General features: G+C 53.4%; 2 protein-coding genes across 17 annotated transcripts in view; one reads left to right on the top strand and one right to left on the bottom strand.

Moving 5' to 3' along the window:
• The first annotated feature begins 2,021 nt into the window (after positions 1–2,021).
• On the top strand, positions 2,022–7,145 carry Pheta1 (PH domain containing endocytic trafficking adaptor 1). Of its 4 annotated transcripts, none has more exon segments than NM_001376816.1 (4): positions 2,022–2,178; positions 3,415–3,497; positions 3,928–4,025; positions 5,141–7,145. In NM_001376816.1, a coding segment is annotated over 1 exon segment (711 nt). In that variant the 5' UTR covers positions 2,022–2,178; positions 3,415–3,497; positions 3,928–4,025; positions 5,141–5,157; the 3' UTR covers positions 5,869–7,145.
• A 4,251-nt stretch (positions 7,146–11,396) lies between these two features.
• The window catches only part of Cux2 (cut-like homeobox 2), a 189,616-nt gene continuing 182,634 nt past the window's right edge, over positions 11,397–18,378 (bottom strand). For 11 of the 13 annotated variants that reach the window (XM_087578097.1, XM_087578100.1, XM_087578101.1 and 8 more), the window contains 2 exons: positions 17,141–17,414; positions 11,397–14,326 (listed from right to left, as the gene is read on the bottom strand). In XM_087578097.1, the coding sequence (XP_087434223.1) occupies positions 13,540–14,326; positions 17,141–17,414 (1,061 nt within the window). In that variant the 3' untranslated portion in view covers positions 11,397–13,539. 13 annotated transcript variants of the gene reach the window in all.

The raw sequence follows: 18,378 nt of genomic DNA, 5'->3' as shown, positions 1-18,378 counted from the left end.
AACAACTGACTGACTGACAGACTAACAACTGACTGACAACTGACAGCTGACTGACAACTGACTGAGTGACTGACAGCTGACTGACAAGTGGCTGACTGACTGACTGACAATTGGCTGGCTGACAGCTGACAACTGACAACTGACTGACAACTGGCTGACTGATCAATGGCTCGAGACCAACTAAGAACCTTCCTTCTTCCCTTCCTCCCTCAGGAAGGTTGGGACTGTCCCTCAGGCTTGGCGATCCCACCAGGGCCTGGTACATGCCAATGCACTCCCCTTTAGCGCCTCAGAAGTTTTCTAGGTCAACATAAGACCCCTCCTGTTGGGATTGTAATCTGTTTGGCGTCAGCCTTCGCCTGTGGTGTGAGGTACTGAGCTGGTTTTGTCTTTGTAGATGGATCCCCTCTGGCTCCAGCCCGGTAAAACATCGCCTAGGCTTTCCCCTTCCAGACGCTCTGGTTATGTCTGTTACTTAGGCCCAAAGACATGGATCCATTTCTAACTCCTTTTTTGGAGTCTCTCATCTCGACAGAAAACCATCAAGAAATCTTGCATAGATCTTAAAAGCACGCACAAAGTTTGCCCACTTCGTACTTCTCTCCCCCTCTCTCCTCCAAGTTGCCATCATGACTCGCTCAGACCACTGCAGTAGCCTCATGACTGGCCTCCTAGCCTTCCCTCTTGTCCTACAGCCCCCTAAAGACTGCATTTATGCTCAAAATCCTCCACGGGAGAGGCATCAGAGGGCGGGAAATAAATCCCCCAAATTGGGAGGCAGACAAGAGGCTCTCTGTGAGTTCAAGACCAATTTAGTCTACTAATTAATTTATTCAGTAAATTAATGATTTATCTAATAAACTACCAATTTATTTAATAATTATTAAGTAATTGTAATTTTGAATCATAATCTTGCTACAGCTATATATGTATGTGTACGTATATATGTACACGCGCGTGCACACACACACAGTCCTCTTACCTCTTCCTCCCAAGGCCTGAAATCACAAATACTACTACCAAAGCAAAGTTTTCCCAAAGTTCACAGGGTCCTACGCAATATGGCTTCCTAAAAGTGCAGGTCTCCAGTGGGTTAGGTCGCTGTTCCTCAGTGGCCATTCCTGAGAGTTTGTCTTAGCCCTGTACTCCTGCTGTTGCCTATTCCTGCCTCACACCAAGTTAGAACTGTTTGTTGATTGACTCTTGGCTATTTCTCTCTGGATCGGTCTGCACCTTAGTAGGCGCTAGTGAGACGCTGTGGAATCCTGGTCTGTCCTGTTTTGCTCTTGTTCTCCGGATAGGAAGAGGAGGCAGATAGACCAGGAAGTGAAGGATTCTGGGAGGCGGGTCCCTGTGATTTTTGGGAAGCAGGGGAAACCCCAGCAATTCCTACTCACTGGAAGCGCTTGCAGTTCAGTCACACCCTGTAACTCTTTGTCTGTATATTTTACATAGACTCCCAGAGAAGCTGAGGAACTGCTCTGGAAGGTCACGCAGGGGTGCAGTGGGTCGGTGGTCCTCCAACTCTGCTCACTTCTAGAACTTTCTTCACCTGGGCAAGTGTTTGGATGGCTCGGTATCCTCTGCGTTTACAGCAGACTTTCTCTTTCCTTTTTTCTCTTTTTTTTTAATTTTTATTTTCGAGACAGGGTTTCTCTGTGTAGCTCTGGCTGTTCTGGGCTCACTTTGTAGACCAGGCTGGCCTCGAACTCACAGAGATACTGTGTGTACCTTGAGCGCGCCGTGGTTAGCAACTTGTGGGAGTCAGTTCTCTGGAACCTTCTACCTTACAGGTCACCAGGCTTGGCGGCAGGCGCCTTTACCCGCCTCGCAAGCTTTGTGTCTTAGCTGCGCCAGTTTTTCCTCAGCTCAAATCCTCAGGTCTTCTGGGACAGAACTCTGGGGACTCCTGACCCCGGCACGGTCCCTTTAAGAGTGCTTTTCAGGCGCGGGCGTGGGGGCGTGGCAAACCAGGAGGCGGGGTCTTGTGGGGCTGACCAATGAGCAGGCGTATGTGCTTCAGGGGCGGGACCCTACTGGGCGGGCCGCTCAGGGTTAAAGGGGCGCCCGCGGGTCGCCGCGGCTCGGCCTCCGGGAGACAAAGCGCCCTCTCGTAGCCGCCCCCGAGTGGTTCCGGGCCATGGGCGGGACAGGCCATCGCGTCTGTCCCACTTCTAGGTAAGGCCGGGCGGGAGGGGACTGCGACGGGGACGGCATCCGCGCAGCTGTCGCCCGGGACTCGCCCGCGGCCTCCATCAGGGCCGGGCCGAGCGCCGCCTGGACTTGAGGTTGTGCAGCAGTGACTGCCTCAGTTTCCCTCAAGTCCTATCCTTGGGGCCAGCTGTAACCCCACGGATGGTGGGGTCATCGCTTGTCTTAGATTTTCCTATATTTATTTTTTGTTTATGCGTGCGCGTGTGGAGGTCAGAAGACAACTTGCCGGAGTCGGTTCTTTTAATTCTTCCACTTGGTTTCTGGGAATCGAACTCAGGTCAGAAAGCGTGGCAGCAAGCGCCTTTATCCGTTTTGCCAGTCCTGCCTTTTTGTGGGTTTTGTTGGTTTTGAGACAAGAGTCTTAACTGCATAGCCTTGGCTGGCCTGGAACTCACTATGTAGACCAGACTATCCTCGCAGAGATCCATCTATATCTTTGCATCAAAGGTGTGCACCGATATACCAAGCAAGTGTCCGTTTTTTGTTGTTGTTGTTGTTGGTGGTGGTGGTGGTGGTGTTTTTGTTTTTGTTTTTAAATAAACAAAACAAAACAGGGTCTTGCTGTGTCTGAGTCAGGCTGGCCTCTGCCTTCCAAGTGCTGGAATGGCAGGTGTGAGGGCCACTTTGGGTTTGTCTTATTTTAGAATACTCTCCCTAAAGTTTGTCACGGGCTGTCCTTATGTTAGCTCAGCTGAGCCTCCTTGAAACCCATTGAAGCAACTGAGGTCTGGGAAGTGCCAGTGACTGGTCTTCCAACCTGGACCAGCGGGGACAGCAACTTGGTCCCTAAAGTATCTTGCTTAGGTCCTGTTACTTGTAGCTTGGTGCGCTTAGCAGACTTTGAACCTGAATACAGCAGGACAGTTGGAAAGTGGGGAGCGCTTGCTCCCTCCAACGGGAAGCTAGAGCCTGTGTGTTTGCCGAGCCAGAGCAGGCAAGGACTAGGGACCTGGCTGGGCCTTCTGTCTGTTGGTGACCTTGGGCCAGGGTACCCCCACCTGGGCAGTTGAGGGAGGATGGCTGATGGGCCGGCCCCAGGCAAGATAGTGTCAGTCTAGGTGGGGAAGAAGGACCCAAGGTTTCTGCCCCACTGGGGTGTTTGCTCCGAGCCCTGGTCTTTTTCACGTCTATGAATGTGGGATGGGGACCACCCCTTGTCCCAGAGTCCTCATGTTGACAACGGTTTGCTTTGTCGTGTAGGCTCCTGAGCACACACTACACACTGGACACTCAAATCCAGACGGAAAAATCCTCCCCTTCCAGAGCAGGCATGAGTGATCCAGGTATAATTTCCAGCGGGGGTGCAGGATAGTGCCGGGTGGTCTGTTTTGGTCAGAGGGTGCCACCTCCTCCTTCTAGGCAATAGTGAAGCCTGGGAGGAGGTAGGAAAAGAAGGCACCCCAGGGAGGAAAGTGTCTGGTGTATTTGAGCAAGGTAGCCAGGTGGCAGGCAGAGGTTGGGGAAGGAGCTGAGATTCGGGGTTGGGCTGGGCTAGAGGCAGTTAGAAGTCACGGGAGGCAAGAGTCCCTCTGTGGTCCCAGGGGAGGGCCCTAGAGAGGTGATGTTACCTTGAGGCAGCCAGATAGGAAGGGACAAAGGTGGAGCCGCCACCAAGTATACCGTCAACGGCTGCCACAGACAGAGGGCCCGGTTCCCTGTGTCCAGTCTCATTGCCATAACCTTGACTCCGATAGTTCTGCTCTCATATTATAGACAAAGAAGGAGAGGTCCAGAGAGACTGACTGTGTGCCCCTGAGGTGACCCAGCCTGGAGACTGTGAGCCACCTTGGGACGGGAGTGAGCGGCTTGCGGTAGGTTCCGTGAGAAGTGGGCCTGTGAGTCACGTGCGACTGATTTCGGAGGGGTGTATGAGTCATGCGTGCAGAAGGAAACAGAGGCACAGAGAGGGACAGCTGGCATAAGAAGCCACACAGCAGCAGGAGGCAGACTGGGGATTGAACTCACCTGAGCCTTCAGGGGCTGAGGCTCCGGCCCCATTGCCCTGGGCCAAGCAGGTGTTAGCCTCTGGTTCTGCAGGAAGCTGTCCCTGACTCCAATGTGCATGAGGTGGCAAAAAAAAAAAAAAAAAGTATTGTTTGGCAACAGCTTCTCCCTCCACCCAGGTCAGGTGGCACAGCCTGGCCCTGCAGAGCCATCACCCAGACCTCATCCCTCCAGACGTAGAGGGGGTGGCATTAGTTGAGTGCCTACTGCATTCCTGACTCTTTGAAAGGATGGCAGCCATCTGGGTGAAGTGAAGTCGTGACAGGGGACCCTTGGTTGCAGGGTCTGTCTCCTCCAAGTGGCCACACTGGTAACACACGCACGTGCCACTCCCTGATAAGCCCTACTGCCTGCTGCTGCCCCAGTGTGTGCTTTCTGGGAGGCATGTGTTAGAATGCCCTGTCCCTTCCTCCCTGACAGTCTGGACTGATCCTGCATTTTATCTAGGTTATTTTCCAGCAGCTCCAGAACTCTCCTGCTGCCCCCACAGCAGGAGGATTTACCTTTGTGTTTGCCGTTCTGTACCTGCCATCCCCACCCCCACCCCCATCATGCTCTTCCCTATGGCTCCCTCTCTCACATGGGACCTCCAGGCACTAGCAAAGGCTCCAGTCAGCTCGTTTTGTGACCTTTGCTTTGTGGCTGACCTCGCTGTGCCTTTGTTTCCCCATCTGACACATGGATGCGACCAGAAAACTAGCCCATACCATCCAAGGTCATTGCTAAGTGGAGCTAACCTATGCTAAGTGTCTGTCGAGCTGAATGCTTAATGTACCTTCCCAGGTCAAGGGCACCAGGAACCCTCCAGGTGGCCGTGTGAGACTCGAGTTCGCGGGCTTGGGGTGGGTATGGGGAAGGAGGCTGCTGGTGGCCTGGGAGTCTGTGATCCTAGGAGTAACCTCTGCTCCTATGCTGGGGACAGGTGCAGGCCTTGTGGCCATGAAACTCAACGAGCGCAGCCTGGCCTTCTACGCGACCTGTGACGCTCCGGTGGACAATGCGGGCTTCCTGTACAAACGTGGTGGGCGTGGGGCCGGCTCGCACCGGCGGTGGTTCGTGCTTCGCGGCAACATACTCTTCTACTTCGAGTCGGAATCGAGCCGAGAGCCACTGGGCGTCATCCTGCTGGAGGGCTGCACGGTGGAGCTGGTGGACGCCCGGGAGGAGTTCGCCTTCGCCGTGCGCGTTGCGGGTGGCCGTTCCCGGCCTTATGTGCTGGCAGCGGACAGCCAGGCCGCCCTGGAGGGCTGGGTGAAGGCACTGTCCCGGGCCAGCTTCCACTACCTGCGCTTGGTGGTGCGTGAGCTGGAGCAGCAGCTGGCAGCCATGCGCATGCGCGAGGGAAGCCCGGCCAACGCCTTACCCGACGCCAACCCAAGTACGGTTTTGAACCCGAAACCCAAGGAGAACGGCCGGGCGGTGTGGAGCGCTCTGCCTGAGCAACCCGCTGTAGCCCCCCGCCGCCCACCACTGCCACCCCGCCGCAGGGCCTCCGCGGCCAACGGGCCCTCGGTATCCTTCGCCCAGCTGCATGAGCGATACGGACTCGAGGTGCGGGCCCTCAGGAATCAGTGGCGTGGAGGCCTCACCAGCCTGGAAGTCCCCTGCCATCCTGGTTCTGGTGAGACTCAAACCCAGGACCAGCCTTAAGAGACCTAATGGCTGTGAGCTTTGATGCAAGCCAGGGGACATAGGACACATGACTCAGGAGATCTGGGCTCCTGGGGTCAGAGGCATGCACTTCTGAGAAGAATCTGGGACCTGAACCTGAAGGTGCTTCTAGAGCCCAAGGAGCTGGTTTCTAGAGGACTCTGCCCCAGGGCGGCCTGGGTGGACCTCGATGGCCCTGGAGCTGTGGGGCTCAGGGTCCAGCTGGTGCCCGGCCTCTCAAGAATCTTGAACCTGCTAGCTGCTGTCTGCTGCTGTCTCAGCCGCTGCTCTGGGCCTAAAGCAGCAGGTAGAGGGTGGAGCTTGAATGGGATAGGTCCCCAAGGCTTCTGGCCTGGATCCTGCTAAGGCAGGACTTTGCCCAGTTTTGCAGGCAGGCCTCACAACTCTGCTTGGGCAGGAGCAGGGCCTTTCAGGCCTGGGCTGGGATCCAGCTCCTCACAGGTTCACCTGGAGGAGACAGGCCTCCAACTGATTCCATGCCTGCAGGGAGAGAGTTCAGGCACTGTCCCTGGCCACTGCAGGTGACCAGTGAGCCTCCAAGCGGGGCCTACTTCCCACTCACCACAGTGCTGGCTGTCTTCCAGAGTGTTGGGCAGGACAAGCAGCCCCACCTGGGTCTTGTTTACAGTCCTCCTCAGTGCCCCGCCCGGGGACTGGAGGACACTACTCCAATCTCGGCATCCTATTGACAGATTTCACCTGGTCCCCCCTTCTCCTCTGTCCCTGGAGGCCCTGAGCTGGGGTTCCATGGGTTCTTCTGTCTTGCCAGAGCCTCTTGACTCCCTGCTGGCTCAGGGGCCAGGGCTTGGTTGTGGGTTTTTTGAAGTACAGAGGACACTGTCTTTTCCATCCCCACCCCCACCACTTTTGTCACTGTTGGCTGGCTGGAAGGGGTGGCATTGTCCCTAGGGAGCCAGGCCCTAGCAGGAGACACAGGCGCCTACTGACTTGGCCCTTACCTCTGTCTCCTGGGCTCAGCTCTCTGCACAGGTAGTGCCTCTGGGGACGGTCTCCTCAACTCTCCCACTCTCGGCTCAGGACGTTCGGAGTGGCCCAGCTGGAGACCTGAAGTGTAGACTCTGGTCCGTGCGGGATGGGTTTACAAACTCTAAAGGTACAGGACAGAAGCTGGGGGGGCAAGGGTAGAGATGCCCCCTTTCCCCAAAGCACAAGATAAAGTCCAGCTGATTCTGGCGTAGGAGAGAGAATCAGCCACGGACGGGGTACGAGGGCCAAAATAAAAGCTGGTCTAGTAATGGCTGCTTGTATTAATTTACTCCCTGCAGAATCCACAGTTGATATAGTTCCTGGGGTCCTAGAAAGGACTGTTGTCCTTTAGCCTCTTGGGGAAGACTCTAGCCTCATCTTACATGGGGGGTGGGGCTGGGGCGGAGCCTCAGAGGTTGCCAAGGCCACACAGCTGGAGAGTCAGCTGGGATGCCCTCAGGAGGCAAGTGGAGGACTATAGGCCCTAAAGAGATGATGATTGACAGGTGAGCTAGGCTGCAAATGGAAGGGGTCCAAGCCGAGCTCTCGGCCAGACCTGATAATTGTATGCATCTGTCATCCCAGCAGTCAAGGCTGAGGTAGGAGCTCTAGCAGGGCTAGCCTAGGCTACATAGTAAGATACCCATCTCAACAACAAAACCATGGCCCTTCTCACTGGCCTGTTCCTGGTAGCTCAGGAGTTAGAGTGCAGAGAATCCTGACACTGTGAAAATTGAGGGGAAGGGTCTGTGATTAGTAATGTCTGCTGTGAGTGCTGGGCCCCCTCTTCTTCACTGGGCTCATGGGAAGGGAAGGAGCAGGCCCAGGGTGGCCCAACATGATGGTTGAGGCCCAAGGTCTTCCAAATGTAGACTCATGATGTGCCATGGCTCCCTTGGCAGCCTGGAAAAATCAAGTGCCTTCAGGGACATTTGGCTCTAGAGTGAACGGAGCAAGTCACACAACTCATGTTCAAGTCAGAGGACCATGTGGCCCTGAGTCTTTGGCACACGAGTTCTCCCATCCCCCTGGGGCCACAGCTGACTGAGTCAGGGCACCGGTGACTACAGTCCCTGTTAGGCACAGGATGGAGGAAGCAGGGGTTTGGGGTTGGGGGACAGAGGCTGCTCCAAGAGACAGGGTCACAGGTGTGTCCTTATCAAAATACTCCTTGGAGTGACAGGTGGCCTCGGGGACAAAGTCAGTCAATGCTGACATCCCTCTCTGCCCTCCTGCTATGGTATGGCTATGTATTCAAGGTACAAGGTATCTTGAGGTCAGACTGTGTGGTCAGGAATATTCTAGGAGGCAGCTAGGGATGGAGGAACACTCAGGCAAGAGGTCATAGGTCCACAGCATCCACCCATCCAAGTTATCAGTCTACTTGGATCAGCCAGGCTACTGCCATTTGACTGCCAAAGAATGGCCCCGGGGGCCCAGTCTGGCCAGTGAGATGTGAGTGGGGTCACCCAGTGTCCATCAGCTAGCTGCTATGACCAAGGCTGGTGGCCATGTGCAGGGATGGACCGCAGTGCAAGGTCACAGAGGTGGAACAGCTAGACAGTTCTCAGTTAAAGACAGAATCACAGGGGACACACAGGGACCTGAGAGGGTCTTGGTGTGCCTGTGTGTGTCACGGCAGTGTTATCTACCACAGCTACATGCAGGCAAACCTCCTGCCCATTGGGATGCCGGACATTCCTACCTGTGCGTCCTGGGGTCCCAGTGGACAGGAGGTCTGTGACATTCAAGAGAGAGCCAACCAGACTTGGGATGGTGACGAGAAGGCAGCCATCTCAGGCTGAGTGAGTGCTTCCAGAGTCTTGCCTGTTAACATCACTGTTATCCATACCCCACGCCCAGGGGTGGGGGGTGCACACAGGCGGAGAGGGCAGTATTTCGGGACCGCTAAAAATCAGTCTCTGGGATTGTGTTTTGTCTCCTTTTTTTTTTTTTTTTTTTTTTTGGTTCTTTTTTTCGGAGCTGGGGACTGAACCCAGGGCCTTGCGCTTCCTAGGTAAGCGCTCTACCACTGAGCTAAATCCCCAGCCCCTTGTCTCCTTTTTTTGTGAGGGAACTTAGAGGCAGCTGGGTGGCCAGACTCAGACTTATGCCTCAAGTGTTCAGGACTGGGAGCCACCAAAGGTGGACTGCTTCACATAGCAGCTCTAGCCAGGGGGTACAAACACAGCTGTCTGGTCACAGCCCATTTCACAGATGAGGAAACAGAGTCCTAGGTGACCCAATGAGGGACCAGGCTTTAAGGCTGACATGTGGGTGCCTCAGGGTAGGGTCACAGGCTAGCTAGCTTCCTAGTGGGTCATCTTGGACAAAGTCCTGCCCTACTGCTCCTGGCTCCTGGGGTGGCTTCTGCTGTGTTGCCCAGGCTGTTCTCAAATGAGTAGACTCAAGTGATTCCCCTACCTCAGCTTTCTGAGTAGCTAGGATGACAGGAACACATCTCTTCCATCACCCTGCCCCATGACTCTGATACTTACCCTTCCTACGAGTGTTGACCTGGGGCCAGAATGGCCAGCACCCAGTAATCTGAAGTTTATGCTACTGGGTAAAGAAACATATAGCCATCCCCACTTTACAGCTGCGGAAACAGAGGCATAGAGAGGTTTAGGCATTCTCTCACTGACATATAGCTCTCAGAACTGGGGCTGGTGTGGAAGCCAGGCAGTCTGGCTCCTTGACTCAGAGTCACCTGGGCCTGCCTGCAAGGTCGCCCTTTCCACGACAGCTCCCATTACTGCTACCCCACTCCCACACTGTGCTGCCTGAGATTTAGGCAAGTTCTCCTAGCCATGGTGGGGATAATGAATCAAATGAGTCCTCCCACAAGAGGACATGTGGAAACCAGGATTTGTAGAAAGTTTTCTGGACCAACGAATGGTCTGAGCCATAGCATGGGGCTCTGGTTCATGGGTGAGTGATGGCTGAGGCATGGGGCAAGTAGCCCCACTTCCTATGATGGTCACATGGTTGGGACACCCCTGGTTCAGGCACTGGGCAGGTGTACCCAGGCTCCACACAATTCCAAGATGCCACACCAGAGAATGCACCTTGAGTCACTGCTGCAACACCCCACATTACAGATGTGGAAACTGAGGTCTGCATTACACAGCTGGGAGCGGGCAGTGTTATTTGGGAAAGGCCTTTTAGCCCAGACCTGTTCCCAGAGGCTGGCTAAGGGTCGTGGCTTGTGGCCACAGGGAAATGCAAGGCTCAGTCTTAACCATCCAGCTTCCAGGCCATACCACAGAGGACAGGGCTGCCTTCAGAGCAGCTGGGACCCCACATTCAGTCATCAACCAGATGCCACAGTACTCATGCAGATGCCACGCGCAAAGGAGGTCACTCCTCAACTCTTGTTACAACCGATCACGCCCCAGTAAGGCCAGAGTTTAGTTTTCAGGAGGTGACATTTGCCATGCTCAAGGGACACACCCCTATATTTGAATGCTGGCATCCAGTTAAAAAGCCAGTATTTTCTGGGCGTGGCGGTACATGCCTATAACCCCAGCACTCAGGAGAGAAGATCAGTTGTTCAGGGTCACCCTTCACTCTAAAGTCAATCTGAGGGCAGCCTGGATCACACACACGAGACTCTCTCAAAGCCAAATCACACAGCCAACTGTGCCAGCGAATGCCTTTAATCTCAGCGCCCTGAGAGGCTGAGGCAGGCAGATCTCAGTGAGTTCCAGGACAGGCAGGGATACGTCTGAGATCCTGTCCCACGAATAAACAAACCACAAATAACTGGGTTTTTGCTGGGCCCCAGGAAGCCCAGCATTCAGTAGGGTGAGGCAAGAGAAATTGAAGTTGGAGGCCAGCCTGAGCCATGTAGCTAAGCCAGGTAAGGTATAGTGTTTTTAAGCCTAGAACTCGGAAGGCAGAGGCAGATGGATCTCTGTGAGTTCTAGGCCAGCCAGGGCAACACAGGGAAACAAACTCTGCTTCCATAAATATGTAAACAAGCAAGCAGCCCAAAAAACCTGGTTTTTAAATACATGATTCTGAGAGGCTAAGGTAGCTTAGGAGGTTAAGGCACTGGCCATGTAAGGGGGTTGGGGATTTAGCTCAGTGGTAGAGTGCTTGCCTAGCTCCGAAAAAAAGAAAAAGAAAAAAAAAAAAAAGAAAAAAAAAAAAAAGACACTGGCCATGCAAGCCTCACTGCCCTAGTTCCATTCCCTGGAACCCACATAATGGGAGAGAATCAGCTCTGGCAAGTTGTCCTCTGATCTCCACAAGTGTGCCTATGCTCACACACCACACACCCAAATAATAAGTCAATCCCAACACTCAGGAGGCAGAGGCACACGCACACAGACCTCTGAGTTCCAGGACATCCGGGGCCATAAAGCAAGACCTTGCCAAAAAAAAAAAAAAAAGTCCACCCCCACCCTCCCCACACACAAGGAAAATAAAAACCCCTCATTTTGTACAACACTTCTGAGGATCAACTCTGACCCCATCTTGTACCCAAGCTCCGGAACAAATGGGGACACCCAGGATTGTTATACAATTCTGTATTTAGAGACATGTTTACAGAATGTGTCCCTTTCTTTTAAAATTTTAGACAAAGTTCATCAATCTCTCATAGAAACAGTTTGTGTGTGCGTGTGTCTGTGTGTGTCTGTGTGTGCTGTGTGTGTGCGCGCGCGCACGCGTGAGCATGTGCGTTTTCTCTTTTTAAACCGTTGTAGGATGTGAACTGGACGAATCTGTTTGCAGATCCATGGGCTTCCACACAACCAGGTTTCTGTGTTCAAAGGTCACACCAAATCCTGTCACACTAAAGCCAAAGCCATGGTGAATTCTGCTGAGCCGCATCTGTGGTGTGTCGTCCGTTGACCCAACGTGGAGTTTCAAGGTGAAAAGAGATGTGGTTTCCCGGTGGATGTGTTGCAACTGGGGTGGTGGAGGCTGAGACAGGCTTTGTTTGTCCCAGAAAGGATTCCTCAGAAGACTCGTCGTGGTTTTCTAGTGTCAAAATATAAAAATACCCTCCTCTGAATAAAAATGTATATAGTGGAAAACTTCTCAATGCATAGCCAGGGTTATGTGTGGAAAAGGAGGTTTTCCAGGGCCTGTTTGATGTTGACGGTCTGCAGCCTGGGCTGGGTGCATGAGAGTTAGAAGTTCTGGAACATTCCTTATTTTCTTTCCTTTCTGGAAACCTTTTGGCTCACATGATGGTCACTGCATGGAGCGGTTGTTTTTCCCTCAAGCACTGGATTGGCAACAAAGATGGCCACATACGCATTATTAGTCACCAATTCAGCTTCCACAGTTTTGGTTGGGGGGGGGGATAAAAACTGGAGACTCAACGTTCGATATGGAGGCCATCTTATCCAAGGGGACCTTTGTCCCTGGACATCACAATCGGGATGTTGGAAGATTACTTCTGAGTTGGGGGAGGTCCTATCTTTAATCCCAAGCAGATCTTGTGAAGAAAATGAGAACAGACCAAGCGACGGGGATATGGTGGCCATGCTGTGGTAATGTTGACCGTACCAAGTTCCACAGACCCATGGATACCTTCCAGGGATAGCATGGATGAGAAAGACGATGGTGAGAAATGGAGTTGAGGTTTCTGACTGGGTACATCTAGGATTTGGAGCATTGGGGGCAATGGTGAACTAACACTTGCCCTTTCTGGAAACAAGGAAGTAAGTTGGAAGCCACAGTGTTCTCTGGAAAGAAGTCCCTGGCTCAGATCTTAGGAGAAGCCTTCTAAGTACAGCCGAGATTCAGGGTGGGAGCCAGGGTCACTCTGACTTTAGCACTCCTCTTTGAGCACCTCCCCCACACCCAGTTTTCCGAGGGTTCTGAAAATGAGTTTGGGACAGAAGGCTTCTAACTCAGGGAGTGGAGGCCTTTGCAACATACACATTAGCTAAGGGCAACATTTCCACCAGCAATGGGACCTCCTGTGATGTGTAGGCTGCAGACAGCCCTCCAGCACGGTCCCATCCTCAGGGTTTCATTTAGAGTCTTTTGGACTTTCTCTTTGCAACACAGGTTGGTTCTGGAAGGGCATTAGCATCGTGCTGTTGTCTCACAGACAGGCGTGAGGGCAAAAAAAGCTGACCAAACCCCACAGTCCGAGGGTTCTCTGAATTTGGTCCGTCTTAGTGTTTTGTGATGGCTTTGAACAATCGTCTTCTTTTAATCTCATCTCATGGCAAAAAAAAAATGACACAGCTTCTGTGTCTGCTCCGCAACAGCAGTGACAGCATCTGATTTTATAACTCTCTTTAATATCAAAACAGCATCAGCTGGGGATAAATTTCCAAAGGATCCTTTATTAAAATAGCTGAAAGAGGTCTATAAATATTTCTTTATTTTTCTAAAAGAGTTTGGAGTTTTTGAGTGAGAATGTGGTACCTTTTTGCTCCTGCCTTCCCGCAGGGGAGAGGATGAGGGCAGGATTCCAGTGCCTCCTACAAGCAGGGCTGTCAAAAAGAAGAGGCGGTAGCATCTGCTCACACACAACCTCAGGTAACTAGTGATACAACAATAAACGTAAACGGCTTAACATTGTTGTCCACATCTGCATGGCTGAGTTCTTGCCTCTCTGGCCCCACCGCATCTGGGAGAGGGCAGGAGGGAGGGAGGGAAGGTGACCTCTTGGGTATGTCCCTTGCCCCAGCTTCAGAATTCCCACTCCAGAGCCTCTTCCCGGTTGGCAGCCCTCTCCAGTCGGTAGATTATACTGTTCAAGTTGGCCATTTTCTCATGCCGCCGCTGCAAGTTGGGGTTCACCTTAGTGCTGGGGTGCAAGGCTGCAGCTGGGTCAGCAGTGGGACTGGTACTCGGCACTTTGGCAGGTAGGGTGCCAGGTAGGGATGGGGAGATGGGGGCTGAGGAGGAAGGGGCGGGTGACACACATGTCATGAGGTCTGGCGAGGAGATGGCAGAGGGAGAGTTCGGTGGCCCCTCCAGGCTGCAGCATGAGGATTCAGAGGTGGACTTGAAACTCAGAGGCTCTGAGTGAACCTGTTCCCCAGTCTCTTTTGCTTGGGGGGTGTGCAATGAAGAGCAGTCTGGATTGGGTGTGCCTGGAAGGAAAGGCCCGGGGACCAGCTCTGAGAGTTCATTGTTCCCCAGAGGGTGAGTATCCTCCTCTTTGGGGCCACCTTGCCCTCTGTCTGGATCCCCTATGTCCTGGGGCTGGCTGTCCCCATCCACCTCTAAACCCTCTTCCTGCTTAATCTTCACCACAGCCCTGTCTGGGGCTGCTTGGTGTACGGGACTCTCAGGTTCCTGCAGCTCCAGGCTCTTCATGGGGGGCTTTTGGTCCTCAATCTCTGAGTCAGGGCTCTGCGGGGTGGGGTCTGTGTGGGTGTGGCCTGATGGCAGGACACTGGAGCCCCCACTTGGGTCAAAGTCTGGGTCATCCTGTGTTCCCTCCACCAGCATCTCCCGGCGCATCCTGGACCTGTGTGGCAGAGACGAGGGTGAGAGCCTGGGGGCTTGACTGAGGCTTCTGACCCCAGACTCAGTCCACAAGAACAGTGGTTGTAGCCCCCCTCCCCCTGCTAAGTAACACTCATGTCTACAGTCATGTTCTGGAACACTGCCCACTGTTCCTCCTTCTCACAGCTCAGAGCAGACTGTCACGCGCTGTGTGGCCTCAGCAGCTGATCATGAGGTGCTCAGGGCGGTGTCTGCCTCCCTCCAGTGCCTGGGACAGACTAGGTGCTGGGCAGACGCTAGGGACTTAACGTTAAATACCTTCCTTCCGGTGCTTTAACTGGGAGCTGTGTGTATGTGTGTGAGTGCGTGGAAGCCTGAAGTCAACACTGCACGTGAGTGACGTACAGTTTTCGTTGTTAAGTTGACACAACCCAGAATGGGTAGAGGGGGCCTCAACTAAAGGACTGTCCTGCGTGGTCGTGTCTGTGGGAGGCTGCCTTGACTGTTAATGGATATAGGAGGGTCCAGCCCATTGCAGGCAGCATATCCCTCAGCAGCAGAGTCTGGACTGCATGAAAGGAACTAGGTAGGCCCAAGTGAGTAGGCCAAAAAGCTTCTTCTATGGGTTTGGCTTCAGTTCCTGCCTTGGCTTCCCTCATTGACCATGACCTCCCGTGGCCTGATGGGTAAGCTAAATAACCCTTTCCTTCCCAAGCTATTATCGCTCCGTGTTTTGTGATGGCAAAAGGAGTGAGGGTAGGCCGGTGCCTCCATCAACAGTCATATACCTTATTTCCTCTTAACCAAGTTGGGGGGTGGGGCATGGAAGTCAGAGGTTGATGCCAAGCATCATCCTTGATCACTCTTTACCTCAGCTCATGAGACAGTCATTCTCCCGGTGAGAGACCCAGGCACTCACCCATTGGCTGGACTGACTGACTGGCCAGCGAGCCCCAGAAGCTTCCCGCCTCTTCCACCTCAGCTTTGGGATCACAGGTGTAGGTGTCTTTTCTTTCTTAAAACATTTAGATTGTGGGGGCTGGAGAGATGGCTCAGCGGTTAAGAGCACTGACTGCTCTCCCAGAGGTCCTGAGTTCAATCCCCAGCAACCACATGGTGGCTCACAACCATCTGTAATGGGATCTGACGCCCTCTTCTGGTGTCTGAGAGCAACAGTGTACTCACATTTAATAAATAAATCTTTCAAAAAAAATCTAGATTGCATTTATGTATTCAGTGTGTGTGTGTGTGAGGTCAGAATATAACTTGCACGACTCGGGGCTCTCCTGTAGCTTCAAGGGTCCTGGGTTGAATTCAGGTTGTCAAACTTGTCAGGAGACACTGGTGCCCTCGGAGCCGGCCGGTTGGCCCAATGCATGGCTTTAAAAAACAATCTCGGGGTTGAGGGTCACAATCTGGTCTTCAGGCTTATGCCACCAAGCACTCTGTCAGTGTCACCTGTCCCCTGCCCACCAACCTTCTTTCAGGGCCATGCTTATACCGAGCCTGATTTTCTTTTTCTTTCTCTTTTGTTTTTCAAGACAGGGCCTTATTATATAGCCCAGGCTGGCTTGGAACTCACCATGTAAACCAGCTAGCCTCAAACTCATAGAGAACACTTTTACTGGTCCTTCAAAACCCACATCAAGTATCTTTTCTTGATTCAAGCTGTCTAGAGGGAAGAGTCCCTTGGCCCTCAGCCCTCCTCCTTGTTTGCCATTTGAATCAGGCTGGGGTGAAATGACTCAGCTTGGGCTGCATGTGCAGCTCGGGGAAGGTGGCTTTGAACACTGATCCTCAGAGCTCAGCTTGCTGTGCGTTTGTTGGTAATGCATTTTGAACATTATGGTGATAGAATGCTCAGCTCCTGGAGCAATGAGAAGCAGAGTTGATGTCCCCATGTCACTCAGGAGGTGAGGCGAGGTATTATGGCGCCTATCGTGCATGAGGAGAAAGCTCCATGAAGGCTATCCACTCCCACGGCTGCTTCATCTGACTGATTTGGTGCTGAGGGGACAGAGGCATCATGTCCCTTCTTGTGGACTCATCTGAGAGGTCAATGACCTGCCCGCAGCCACAGAGCTAAGGTGTGTGTGGTAACAAGCAGTCGTGTGTGTGTGTGTGTGTGTGTGTGTGTGTGTGTGTGTGTGTGTGTGTGTGTGTCTGCCCCTGTCTCCCTTTCTCTTCCTCTCTGCCCCAGAGTGGATGGACAGACTCCTCCACCGTGCCACACGGACACTGGTGACCCTTCTTGCTCAGTAAGTAGGTAGGGTCTCAGAGGTGGTCTTTGCAATCTCCCAAAACTCCTTCATGGGGTCCTGGCCCAGCCTTGGGACGCCCTCTGTGGCCTCAGGTAAGAGACAGCACTTGGGACCTCTGGGAGCTGGCTTGGAGAACGGAAGGTTTAAGAAAGGAGATACGCGTGTTGGAACCTCGACGCCCGGGGCCTGCTGTGCTGAGACAGGTGTTCCTTTGGTCTCAGTTAGCTCCACCTGGAGGGGCCTCAGGCCTCGGCCTGACCTGTGTCGTCCTAGAGGCCACCACATGGAGTAGGAGGAGTGACAGAGTCACACTGCCAGAGCTGGCTGTGCCACACGTTTACCAATACCTCCTGTGGATACTGGCTAGGGGGTGCGCCACGGTCCTTGTTGACAGCTTACAACACGGGGCTCAGGGTCCCTTAGCTGGAGGTGACAAGAGTTGGTGTATCCAGTTCCTGCTACAGCCCCGCCCCAGGCTGAAAGCCACCCTCAGGGTGTTCCCATGAGCCTCGGGCCTTCCTGTGACTCTCTGTGTCCCCATGGCCCCCTCGGCTGCTGTGTGTCAAGGAAGTTACCTGTAGTTGTGGAACCAGTTGACGACAGTGTTTGTCTTGAGGTTGAGCTGGAAAGAGAGCAACTCTATGGTCTGCTGTGAGGGGTAGGGCTCTAGCTGGTAGGCCTTCCGCAGAGCCTCCTTCTCGGCCGGTGCCAGCACCACACGTGGCTTCTTGGCCTGCATGAGGCTCAACTCCTGCGGCTGCAGACATGGGCTGGGACACTCGGAGTGAGCTGCCGGTGACTCGCTGTCAGAGCCCGTGCTGATGAGCCCGTATCGGCGTTTCAGATAGGCTGGGGACGGGGAGGGGAGACTGAGGGGCCATCGCCACCCCACCTGCCTGCTTGCTTGCCACAGATGGCTAGAACAGCAGGGACAGAGGCCAGTCAGCCTTCAGAGCCATCTCTGCCCCACTCCCATTCCCTCTCTTCTGGCTCCAGAGATGCTGGCCTGTCTCCTGCTTGAATCCTGTTGCCTGTGAGGCCTGCTGGGGTCGGGGGGTTCCTTGAGCACAGCCACTACAGAGGCCATGAAAGGTGCTTGCAGGCAGGGGACACTCAAACTGGGGTGCTCTGTGGCTGCCAAGACTGCCCGAGAGGCCACTGAGTTTCAGAACAGTGTGCTGTGTGAGGGGATAATTTGAATGAACCCACTCACTGTAGGACGCATGGTATCATCTTCACAGTAACAGAATATGAACAAAGGTCTGATGTGGTTTAGATCGAGAAGGTTCTTCAGAGTTGAAGGCTTAGCCCCAGCTGAGCGCTACTCAGAGGAGCTGGGACCTTTGAGGAATGGGGTCTAGGGCTGGAGAGATGGCTCAGCGGTTAGAGCACCGACCGCTCTTCCAGAGGTCCTGAGTTCAATTCCCAGCGACCACATGGTGGCTCACAACCATCTGTCATGGGATCTGATGCCCTTTTCTGGTGTGTCTGAAGACAGTGACAGTGTACTCACATACAAAATAAATAAATCTTTAAAAAAAAGGAGCAGGCTCTAGCGGGAGTCTTTAGGTCATTGGAGGTAAATCTTGTTTTGATTTCTTTGACACAGGGTCTCACACAGCCCAGGCTGGCCTTGAACTCATTACGTAGCCTCGGATGATGCTGAACTTCTTCCTGCCTTTCCTGGTAGTGCTGGGATCACAGGCATGTGTTACCCTGTTTGTTTTAGGCAGTGCTGGGGGATGAACCCAGGGCTTTGTGAATGTTAGGTAAGTCCACATACTTCCCCAGCCTTTGGGGAGCCAAGCCCTTG

Source organism: Rattus norvegicus, chromosome 12 (genome assembly GCF_021556685.1).
Source record: "Rattus norvegicus strain SHRSP/BbbUtx chromosome 12, alternate assembly SHRSP_T2T, whole genome shotgun sequence".
In the NCBI taxonomy this organism is placed as follows: Eukaryota; Metazoa; Chordata; class Mammalia; order Rodentia; family Muridae; genus Rattus; species Rattus norvegicus.
The sequence above is the reverse complement of the archived record's forward strand: the minus strand, read 5'-3'. Positions and strand labels throughout refer to the sequence as shown.